This window comes from Boleophthalmus pectinirostris, unplaced genomic scaffold, assembly GCF_026225935.1.
Source record: "Boleophthalmus pectinirostris isolate CB_2022bp ecotype Guang Dong unplaced genomic scaffold, ASM2622593v1 HiC_scaffold_12, whole genome shotgun sequence".
Classification (NCBI taxonomy): domain Eukaryota; kingdom Metazoa; phylum Chordata; class Actinopteri; order Gobiiformes; family Gobiidae; genus Boleophthalmus; species Boleophthalmus pectinirostris.
In genome coordinates this window covers 25,329,062-25,341,484 of record NW_026571018.1, presented here as the reverse complement: position 1 = coordinate 25,341,484, position 12,423 = coordinate 25,329,062, and the positions used below count along the sequence as shown (strand labels likewise).

General features: G+C 37.7%; 1 protein-coding gene across 1 annotated transcript in view; it reads right to left on the bottom strand.

Annotated features, from left to right (window-relative positions):
* The window catches only part of mtus2a (microtubule associated tumor suppressor candidate 2a), a 30,198-nt gene that overhangs the window by 2,693 nt on the left and 15,082 nt on the right, over positions 1 to 12,423 (bottom strand). Inside the window, exons 4-7 of the mRNA XM_055148248.1 lie at positions 8,679 to 8,840; positions 5,946 to 6,044; positions 2,118 to 2,308; positions 1,719 to 1,844 (exon numbers count right to left, since the gene is read on the bottom strand). Of these exons, the coding sequence (XP_055004223.1) occupies positions 1,719 to 1,844; positions 2,118 to 2,308; positions 5,946 to 6,044; positions 8,679 to 8,840 (578 nt within the window). The remainder of the gene's footprint in view (positions 1 to 1,718; positions 1,845 to 2,117; positions 2,309 to 5,945; positions 6,045 to 8,678; positions 8,841 to 12,423) is intronic.

Genomic DNA, 12,423 nt, shown 5'->3' with positions numbered 1-12,423 from the left:
CATAAGACTGTGCTGTGCTGTGGGTATATGGCACCTCAGAGGCTAAATCATTCCATTAGATGAACAGGGCTGGGCCAAACGAGCTCCCTGACACAGTGAACTCTCAAAGACCCCCCCTCAGCTGCCATTTAACCCACTCCTCTCTCTGCTCATTGACCATGCTGTGAATATGCTTCTAAATAGTGTATGGGATATGCAGGTGTCCATGGTATCTGCAATATGGTAGATCCAGTTTAGTCGATGTGCAGTTAGGTTAGCTGTATAATTAATATACAACCCCTACACTGCACAAGTGTAGGGGTTGTATAATTTTAAACTTGAGGATGCTACAATTACATGTATTGGTTTATTTTTAATTCTCTCAGTACAGATTAACAATACAGAATTTTGAATCACACTGAAATTATAAGTAATTTTGGCTATTCCATTCCTCAAACTGCTCTGACACAGATCTGCTGCCCTGACACGACCAGTCCTCAGTTAAACTGCACTCAGACCTTCGACAGAGACACAAAGGCCACTGAGAAGCACACTGTAAATTATGCTGCAGCAAAACTTGAATTTCCCTCAGGATCAATAAAGTATCTCTCTCTGACTCTCTTTGTTTTATATCAGTATGCTTATTAGTTTGTTATGATTTGTGGTACCAGCTTGAGAGCACCCAGTCTCATCAGATCTTGGAAAATAAGCAGCATTCAGCCTGGTTAGTAGTGAATGGGAGACCACTGGGAATGCCAGACACCATATTGGGGTAGCAGTGACTATAGTTCATGCAGTGATATTTGTTGTGTCCTTAGGCAAGACACTTCACCCACAGTGTCTAGTAGGAATGTGATGGTCGAAGGGGCTAATGATCCAGATAAACAGCCTCGGTTCTGTCAGTCTGCCCCCAGGGTAGCTATGGCTACAGTAGTATCTTACCACCACCAAGTGTAGAGTGAATGAATAATGTAAAGTGCTTTGGATGCTTTAAAAGGCACAACCCAAAACATGCTACATAGGTCTCCATAAACAGTTGATAGTCATGGTCAGTTAAATACAATAAATTCAATCATTGTGTCTTTAGGCAAGACACTTTACCCACATTGCCTAGTATGAAAGTGGTGTGTGAGTGATGTGGTGGTCGTAGGGACTGATGGCGCCGAGTGGCATGGCAGCCGCGCCTCTGTCAGTGTGCCCCAGGGCAGCTGTGGCTACAATAGTAACTTACCATCACCAGTAATGCTGTATGAATGAATGCTGAATGAATAATGCTGAATAATGCTGTGTAAAGCGTCTTTGGGGACAGAAAATGTCTGTGAAAGCGCTATATAAATAAAGACTTACTTACTTACTATGTAAATCCAGAGATTTGTATTATTATTATTACTAGTAGTAGTAATTTGTAAATCAAATCTTATATCATTATCTTATATCTTATCTTATATCGACAAAGAAGTTCGTTTTTTTCCCCTGGTCCAGGATTTCTTAGTAGATTCTTTACAACAGTGACTAAAGCACAAAGTCTAAATATGACAACAGGATTTGTCATTGCAAAATAGGGCCAACAAGTTTACAGAGGTCTCTTGGTACTTATTGGTTTTACCTTGTCAATACATGTCTGTTTAGTTGCAAAATCTGTTTCAGCTAATTTAAATGCATTTTATCTAAAAGTCAAAGACTGAATTACACTCTAGGTTAAGAGAGATAAGTGCCATTGTTCTTGCCGCCTACAGTACCTTGAAACAGTAATGTTGAGTGGTGATGATAAAAGCCTCCAGACCCAAGGACATCCTCCTCAACTGGTCTCTGAGAGCTCTTAGCTGTGTCTCCTGCTGCTCACATCGGCTCTGCAGCCTCTGGACCTATGAGTCACACATACACTATAGTAACACATTATATTACAGGAATAAACAAAATAGAAAAAAAGACAGTAATGTACACTTTAAGATGTGAAAAGGTGTCAAGAGTTGTTATACAATTGTTTAGATGTGTGCTTTGTTTCAGCGTCTCTGAGCTTTGAGGAACATTTTGATTAGTTTAAATTGTTTTTATATTCTAAAATGACAAATACAGACCCCTTAAGTCATGCTTCACAATGGTACTAAATATTAAAGGTCCCTGTAACTGTCCTTTACCTCTTCTCTTTGTTCATTTCTCTGCCTCTCCTCCTCCTGTCTTTCTCTCTCTTTCTGCTGCGCCTCCTCCTTCTCTCTCTGTAGGATCTCCTCTTGGTGCTGCAGCTGAGGTTTGAGAGGGGCCACGCGGCGAGGAGATCCAGGCAGTGCCGACCCACGCACCACTGCAGAGGGTCGCTGGTCTGTCAGGACTGGAAGGGAAAAAGAAAATGACAACAATATTGACAACACTCAAATAATCACAATCATTATTCCTGATGAGATTTTGGCCAGTTGGCTTCACTGTCCAGGTTTCAAAATACTAAAATGTATTTTGATACTAAGATAAAGTGTTGATATTGATTTTGATACAACAAGGATGATTGTTTTCTTGATTTTAAAGTGACCATGTCATCTTATACTAATTCTAATAAAGATCAAGATCAGTCATCAGTTGATTTATTTAATGATTTTTTTTCACTATTAGTGCTATTGGCAAATGAGTACCGGTATCTAGTTTCTATATTGTCGTTTATGCATCACTTAGTATCAATTCATGACAACTTTTTACATATTTTCTAAAGTTTTAAAAATCATTAGATATTTACAGAGATATATGAACATTTAAAACATGTTTTTTTTTATCACTGCAGTATAATTTCCTAAAAAAAAAAAGAGAGAAAACAAATAAAAGCTAAAAAAAAAAATACATACAAACTCACATATTATTCTACATCATCCCACTCCCATATGTCATTAATAATCTAACTAGAACATATCCGGCCTTAATAATGGAATTGATGAGATTAAATCAGATGAGATTTGACTTGACCTATTGCTAATGACTTTGTTCACATGACAAATGATCTTATGTTAATTGCACCCATTTTACAGAGAAGGCTGTTCCACCATTATGACCCACTAAAAGAACAATATAATCACTATTGTGTATTTGATTGAGTTGTGGCATTAACAACAAAGACAATAGACAACATATGCGATTTAATTGTGTAAACACTTTAATTAATCACTTTGATTTAAACAAAAAGTAACTGGTTTGGTGGTCCTAGCAGGGACTGCCATTAAGCCTTAGCAGACAAGATTACCACTCGGCATGTGTCACCTTGTCACATAATGTAGTATAAGTCACATGCAGAGACACACAGCAGTCCATAGATCAGATATGAAATCCTCTTAAAGGGATACTAACACAATCTTAATGTGCTTCATTCTAGTCTCCTCAACCACTAAACATGTGTTATTTTAATTGCTTTACATAATATGCATTTATTCAAACAATATCGGAGAGATCGAAGAAGATTGGAGAGATTGAAGGAAAAATAGGAGGGGAAAATGAACTTGTTCATGGTCATATATGACATTTATTTGTGTTTAATTGCAACACTCAGGCCGAAAATTTCTAAACATATACATTAGTTCAGATGAAGTTTAAGGCCCACTATGTCACTTTTCTTGACCTACTTGTTTCCATGAGATGTAATTTATTTGCCTAAGATGTTCCACAGTGTGACATTAAACTTCTCTCTCTCAGAGACAAGCAGGTGGCGCTGGCCCTTAAAGACCAAAATCTATTATTATGCCATTCACATAATCAGTGTATGGAAAATCATCAGAACATATAAGGGAGAACTGAGGGCTTTACAAAGACAAAAAAAAGGTTGGGCGCTCCATGCTAGCTTTAAATTGATGAACAAGAAGAAACCACTGCGACACCTCCACCTGCCTGATGCTGCATTGCTCAGACTCAGTGGACCATTGTAGAGCGTTACCATGACGACGGGAGGCTGCCAGGCCGGGACGCGGGGTGAGGGGTGAGGGGGGTCCCAGGTAATGACTGAGAGGTGCTTTAGTGGGGGATGAGATGGGAGGTGAGCTCTGGGCCAAGGATAAGGGGGGGGAGTGGGGTTGGAGACAAAGCCCATAGGATCACCACAGGAATAGGAATCTGGCTTTTATCATTCATTTGAAAGTCTAAGAGGTAAAATACATGTAAAAGTAAAAATGTGAATTGATTTGTCTAAGAACTGAGATATCTTATTCAGCAAAGCACACAGCTCTTGATTCATGATACTCAGTGCTGGTTTACAATTATGGGTAGTGTTTTTTTCAATACTCTGCTTACATGAAATGCAAGACTATTGTCAAGTGTTGAGAATGTTAAAAACCCACATTTGTACAACCTATAGTTGTAGTTGTTCTATATTAATGTGAATGGACATACTTAGATGCTGGTATTGCTTTACACTATTGTCCACAATGCAACATTTGTAGCTAAAAAGCTTATTCTAATTCCTGGGCACGATTTTGAGTCTAGACCTCCCTATGACACTTATTGAAAGGTTATGGAGAGAGTAGTGGATATTTGAATTGTTTATGCACCAGCAGGAAGGCAGAATACAAATGAGCAAGGTGTTTTCTCAAAATGAGGGAAAATATGAATCCATGAAATCATATTGGTGATTGCGAGTGCCGTGGATCTGGGTAATACAAGGAAGGTTTATTGAATTGTTATTTCAGCTGCGAGAAGCCAAAGTTGAATACATCTGCACACATTATTTTGGTAAACAAACACAGGAAATGTTTTAATGTGTGAGTAGGTGTAGACAAAGCACAACAAAGACCGTTTTGCTTTAATACAAAAGGGTGAATAGTGTAAGGTGCTTTGCTAATAGTGGGAAGGAGAAGACAAAGGACTAGCCTGAGGAGCAACATGTCCAGTATAAAGAAAGATGAGCAGACCCAGTTTAATCTGGTGTAATTTAGGAACCACCTTCTGTCCTGTGTAAAGGCATTAGAAAAATAAGATCAAGCATAGCAATAAGACCACTGACAGATATAACATACTAATTATCTCTTCACCACGGCACTGGTTAGTGGGTGGATGGCGATCAGGCAACAACTGAACATTTTGTTCTTGAGGTTAAAAAAAATTAATTGTAAGAATTAAAAAAATATTTGGCAACGTATATTTTGATATTAAGAGAATTTAATAAGTGGAGTTTTCATCTGATTACACTGGTCAGTAGTGGTGTAGTATGGTCCAGGCAGTTTAGCAGCATGTTGAGACAAATAATAGATTGTGTGACTAAAAGAAACCTTCCATATCCAGTTTGATTAAATCTGTACAAAACGCAACTAGAAAGAAGGGTATGGATTTTGTATGCAGTCGGCAAAATGAGCTTCCTATATGACTCAATGTTTGTGGGTGTGAGGGCGGACGAGGTTGTAAACATATAGACTATTATTAGTACATGTCTGGCCTTGGAGACAGAGTAGGATGTAGACATATAGGGACAGTCTGGAGCAGTTATGTTTTTGTAAAAATTGTGTCCAGTATAAAATATCCAGACCCACGAGTTCTTTGAGTAGGAAAGATTTAAAGGTGCACTGTATAACTTTTCTGGTGCAGGGTCCATCAAATGTTTTTCTCCACGGAGATGTTATTGCTTTGTCTAGAATGGTTCACAGTATGGCATTAAATCTTTCTATCTACGCTGGGGTCAAACCAGACCAAGTTACAGGTCAGATCTGTAGAGAGGCAAACCCGTTCAGAGTCAGAATGCATGTTTTTCTATGTTTTATAAAACCATCTTTAATTGCATAAAAGAGCTGTTTAATGTCATACTGTGAAACATTCTAGGCAGAACAATGACATATCCATAGACACAAGCAGGTGACGGACCTCCAACCTAGTGCATCTTTTAAGGTGAGCATAACAAAAGAGAAAAGTTGCATGATGTACAGATTTTATGACAAAACTGAACTTGTAACTTCAAGCTGCTGCATGAAGAAATAAACATATTATATTTTAGAAAATTGTGCACATACCTGGAGACTGTGGCTTAGGAGGAACTACAGCAAGCCTCTTTGGAGATGACGGCAGTGAGCGTGTGACCTCTGAACTCCTTTGAAACTCTTTTCGACCAACTGTGAATGACAAAAATAACGAATTTCACCAAAAAAAAAAAATTGAATAAAATTTCCATAAAACTCAGAAATGAAACTGCAAACTTCAGAGCATACGTGAGCAGGTGTATGTCAATCAAACTTCAAAGTGCATTTTCCTATTTGACATTTTTGACTACTTTTCGACACCTAAATTTGGGAGATTTCATTTCAGCTTCGTCTAACTTTATCCCGCGCTTTTTGCCCCTTCGGTCTTTGATCCCCAGCTATCTCTTTGCCCACTGAGAGCTATAACTATGGCCCAGGGGATCGTGAGTTAAAAAAGAGAAACACTTCTAACCCATCTTCTAACCCTGCTTTCCGTGACATGACACATTTTGCACAGTAAGTGAGCGAATTGTTAATGGTATTTCTCTCATTACGCTGCATGATTGAAAAAAATCTCTTTGTAATTTTCAATCTCCATTAATTATGTAAACTCAGAATTGTGACATAGCAGATCAGAGAGGAGAAATGTTCAAAAGATGCCATGGCAAATAGATGTGAGTGAATAAGAGATATGAGGTCAGCTTTGCCAAAGAGTTTGGAAGGAAGGATAGAGAGAAAGAAAGAGAAAAAGAGAGAGGGAGAAAAAAATAATGAAACCTATAATTGCAGAGAAGTCTTAGATCCTGAACACAAAATCCCCAAATGACCTCGGAAAGTGGATTAAAACCAGAGGAGTCCAAATTCACTGTGGGCTGTTGAAAATACCGCTTGCTACGTTCTCAGTATGTGGTCACACTATGAGTCTGTTGTTAGGGAGAAATACAACCACAAAATCCAATCAGCAGTTCGACTTGAATTCTATGTCTAGGCCATCAGTTTTCTTGACTTCTTAGTAGGTTAATTAGAGGGTGTACTGTGTAATTTTTTCTGGTGGAGGGTCTGCCATTTGCTTGTCTCCATGGAGATATGCCTTTGTCTGGAATGTTCCACAGTATGGCATTAAACATATCTATTAGTGTGCAGAAAACTATGGAAAGGCCACCACACTGACTGGAAGAATACATGTTTTTAAGGTATATTTACATGATTCTGATTGACCTAATTGTAATCTTGATTATTAAGTATTTTAACCATTCAACTGCTTTCAATCTGTTTTTTTCCACAACATAGACAATTTAACCACAACTATGCTAAATGGTGCTAAACTGTGACATACAGGCCAGTGTATTTGACTCAAAACTATTATACAAGAAAATATTTCACTCAACTTTATTCACGCAGGAGATACAAAGATTTCTCACTACAAAAGGCGTGGACGTGCTACAAAGTGAAGTGTGATACTATGAGCCGCTTGGTGTAAATCTCATGTGTGAAAGTGAATGTGTGTAGAGCCTCCTCATCTGCCACTGTGGCTGTTTGCTCTCTCCCCGAGCACTTTACAGGCGATGTCGACTAAAACGTGAGATCTACCAGTACAAGTGTTGCTTGCATTTTTACTATACGAGCTGTCAATTTATGTATAGTGGAATATATAGACTTACAGAGATGTTCAAATGTAAACCAGGCTATAATGTATTAATAACAGCGAGAAGAGTTATTTTCCTTTTGCAGCTTTCAATTGATTTTATAATAAAAAGTTACGAGTTGTTTAGTGGCTAACACAATGTTCCCAAAGGACTATAAAGAGCTCATCACAAGTGCATGTCCTTTATACAAGCAGTTCACAAAATAAGGTGCCACTGGTAGTTCTGAAAGTTACATTTACTCAGTTATTTAATTCTGGTTCAGATTTCACTAAGACATACTGTTATCCTGCTGTAGTACAAGCATTATCTTAGACTTAGGTTTGCCGCTGTTATTTAGATGTGATTGCTCATTCTGAAAATGTTAAAGTAATACAAACATTTGCGCGCATGTCTCCAAAATCAGCTAAAGTGATAAATATTATGATGAATGTACATTATGTGTGGTACGTTGAACTATTTGTCAAACACATGAATTACAGTTCAATCCACTGTTGTTTACCAGAGCATCTCTTTGTAAATCCTTTGAACACCACTGCATACTTGATCCATTTTGCTTGTCTCCAAACATTTGTATACTTTAAACAGAACGTGACACATCTGCGACACGAGGCAGTTTGTTACCTGAAGAGAACAGCTACATCTGCTAAGTGTTTTTCTCACAATCATAAATCAAGTTCTGGTACAGAAATATCATTTTAGATATAGAGCATTTCTGGAGTAATTGCTTTTGATAATTTAAAGGTTTCTTGTTTGGCAAGAGTCATGAAGTTCAATACAATTTTATATGTTTATGAATCAAACATCCACTGTCACATAACATTCATCTGTATTAGAGCTATGCAATTAATTGAGATTAAGCATGATTATTACATCCATTGAAAAATTGCATATTCAAGATTAAATTATTTACACTAATTCTGAAGTGTGTTCTATGTGCAAAAACATGTATCTTTCATTACATTTTTTGTTCTTTTAATTTTAAGCAAGCTGATGCATACCCCTCTCTGTGTGAATAATCACTTGAATAGTCATTTGAAGTATGGGTCAAATAGTCAGAGTTACAATCTCACAGCCCTAATCTGTATTAGACACACTATATGTATTGTGATGTATTGTGTGTTCCAGTGCGTTGCGCTCTGACCTCCAGGTGAGCTGCGGGGCTGGGCGGGCAGGTAGCGTCTAGGCAGGGCGGGGGTAGAGGGCGGCTGCAGACTGCGACAGGGCTGTCCTCTCTGGTGCTCTGGGACTGATGGAGGTCCAGTGGTCACTCTGTGGAGAGGGGGGTCCTCACTCACACTCAAACCTGGACAAACACATACACATTATATTATTAAACCAAACCGTTTAATAATGATTGAAGAAATACTTTTACAAAAATCATGCATTTCTTGGTGTTGATTGTTTAAGTCCACTCTGTTGTTTTATTACCCATACGGAAAAATCTGACATTTTATTAATTGTTATGATTTATTTATTTTTAGAAGAAACATGTTAACTGCTTCACTGTGCTGCAATCTTAGCTGAACTTGATGGTCAGTGAGCTCATAAAGTCGAGTAAGTAGCAGTAATTTAACAGACACTGCCCTGAGATAGCGGTGTCCTCTTTTTGACGTGTGATAAAACTTTAAATTTGAAGTTCTGTGAAGTGAAAAATTGGTGTGTAACCTTTTGGTCCAACGCCACTGATCTCAATCTTTCTTTGGTTAACCCTGAAGGCCACACACACAGAGACAGACAGAGGGGGAGACAAGAAAATCCTATTCGCAAACACACTTTTCACCACGTGTCTGCCACGGTGGTGAAATAATCTATCAAATTACTGACAGATAGTTTACAGAGTCTCACGCCCACTGTCCCTCAATATAAATCCTCCTCATGTTCCAGATCAATACGGACACTTCTCCTCCCATCGTATGTGGACACAGAGAGATATGAAGCAATGCTAAGCTGTTTGTCAAGAGTTGGCAGTTGATAATTAAATTGAAGGATATGAGAAGCTAATGGCTGTGTTAAGTGAGTCTGTGTTGTCTTTGCTGAGAGCCAAATCCTCCATGGATTTGAAGAATACTGTATTTTCCAACTGGTTGAATCTAAAGCAATAAATTGGGATTAAAAGATGTATAAAACATAGCAAGTCTGACAATTGACTTCATTGCTGTAATATATTCTGAGCAGAGATGCGTAGAAGGCTAATCAGTAGGGGTGTAACAATATTCAAGTCTCACGATATGATATTGTCACAGTATGAATCTCACGGTACGATATTTATTGCCATATTGTAGGAAAGCTCACAATATGGTGGGGAGGCTCACGATTAGGGATGTAACAATATCCAAATATCACGGTACGATATTTATTGCAATATTCTTTGGAGGCTAATGAAATTGTTAATGTGCTACTTTTTCCTCTTAAAATACCTTGACAAGACTTAATCCAAAGAACTAAGATTTAAAAGTGCTTAGAACTGTTATTTCTTCATGTAGTCTACACTGAAATGGAGCAAAGGATCATGGTCGATGTAGTTCAGTCTCTCTCTTTTTAGCTATTGCTGCACCATAACTCTTCATTTAAGCAAAAAGACTTGTAATTCGATATATTGTAATGGTCCACAATACTATTGTGAGAACTTTGACGACATGATATCACGATATTTTGGTTACTGTTACATCCCTACTACAGTAATCAGTTACATTTACTCAAGTACATTTGTTTGAGTATACTCTTACTAATATAGATAATACTAAAGCAGCAAACTTGAGTAAAAGTATAGTGTACTCTTGCCCTGTGACTTGTCTGGCCAGATAAGACACTTTTACAATAATTAGAACACAATATAGTATAATACATTTTTTCTGATGCACTCTGTCTACTGGTTTAATCTACAGGGAACAAAAGTATTATGTTTACGGTACTAAATTATTTTTTTTTCTTGCACCAATCCTTCAGATATTATCATAATTTTTGGCCTCTCTTCTCATTGCGTAGAAAGAAAGTATAAAAATAAATTAAAATTGGCTCAATAAAAGGAAATTGCTACTTTCAACTCCAACAATTTCGAAATATGAGGAACCCATACATGGATTTAAAAGATGCCTTGACAAAATTCCACCACATTTTAAAACTGAATCCATAATTGCATAAATATCTCATGTTTTCGATTCCCAAAGCTTCATTAGTTTCCCCTGAGTCTCTAAAGGCATTGATTATTCAGGCTGTTTACAGTACACTCCCCTTATTAGGCCTTGACGTGTGATTTCAGATACAATACTTCACTGCATCTGCCCCTATGTGCCGTCAGCAAAAAAACACTTAGTCTCAGTGATTTTGAGCCCACCAAGGACACTGCCTTTTTGCATATTCTCCTTTAAAGCAATAGATAATTAAGCCCATTTTAATTAGCCATTACCAAACCCAAAAAGCATTAAACATATGCTATGAACACAGTTGACACATCGATTCACTGTCAGCAAAGTCATGCTTATTAGCCATAGGTCAAGTATGTATGTGACCAGACACCAGATAGGAGACAACAGTTGAATCCTGGCATATAATTGGAGGAAGGAAGTGAAAAAGTCTAACAGTATGTATTGGGGATGGGCCAAATGCCAACTGTCATGGATGGTAGAGCAGGGCAGGAGGGATCTTTAGCTGGGGGAAGACAAACAAAAGAAGAAATGATGCAGAGGGGTAGAGGTTTTGTTACTGAAAAAACATGAAAAACTGGTGTCATTAAAAGGTTCTATATTAAGCAAAACTGACTCTTGTGATCTTTGTTACCTCATGAAAAACATACCTTGAGTTGTGTTTTGTTTCATTCACATGTTTGACTAACCCTTTATTATTAGTCTGTTTATCTCCAAAGCTCAAAATGTGCTATTCCACGCTATTCATGAAGCTGTAGTTTTCAAGTTAAGACCTTTTACCATTTGTTCAGTAGAGACTGGCAATTCCAGGGCTGAAATTATCCAAGTGATTCTAGTGAAGGCGTACAGGGTTTAAAAACACAGTGGAGCGCTTTCTGTATTACATGACATCACAAGGTGGAAAAGAGTGTTTTTCAGTCCAATGAGGTTCATTTGTCTTCCAATAATGCATGCAATTTATGTAATTAGGTTCTTTATTCAGACCAAGAGTTTGTTTGCGGTAGGAAGACAGCGCAAAAATCTGTATAAATCAGCTTATCGAAAAACGTCACAGAAACATCACATAAACACTCTGAAGACTGCTAGTCAGCAGTCGAAACTGTCAGGTATAAAAGCTCTTGGTCTGAAAAAGAACCTAATTACATAGACTATTTTTCATTTGAGAGAAAAATGATCTTAAATATGCAGGGTTTGTGTGCTAAATATGTCTGAATTAAACAAAACACAACTCCATATATGTTTGTGATAAAGAAATTACATTATAACAGAGATCAGAAAATAGCTTAATATGGGTCTTTTAAGGTCAAGGTATACTTCATAGTCCCAATAGCATAAGGGAATTTGTCCTCTGCATTTGACCCATCCTTCAGTCCCGCTGGGGCAATCTGTCAGGAGCAGTGGGCGCTACACGTCTCCAGATTTTGAGCTCGGCTTAGTCAGGACTGCCTTAGCTGGAGGATTTTATGGAGGATGTTATTTTCCATCTGACCTTTTCATTTCAAACCTCCAAAGACACTAAATAGCAGTATGAAACATTATTGTTATCTTTGTTGGTTTAAGAGACCTTAACACAATTTTCACATTTGCTACAAAAGAATTTTAGCATACTTCAACATACCACTATCAAATTCACATATATTTATACATATTCTATTGTTACTATGTTTTTGTAATGCACTTGTGTGTTTGTTCTATAGTGCAGGACTAGAAGAAGAACACAAAAAATGCTGGTGCAGAGGAAGG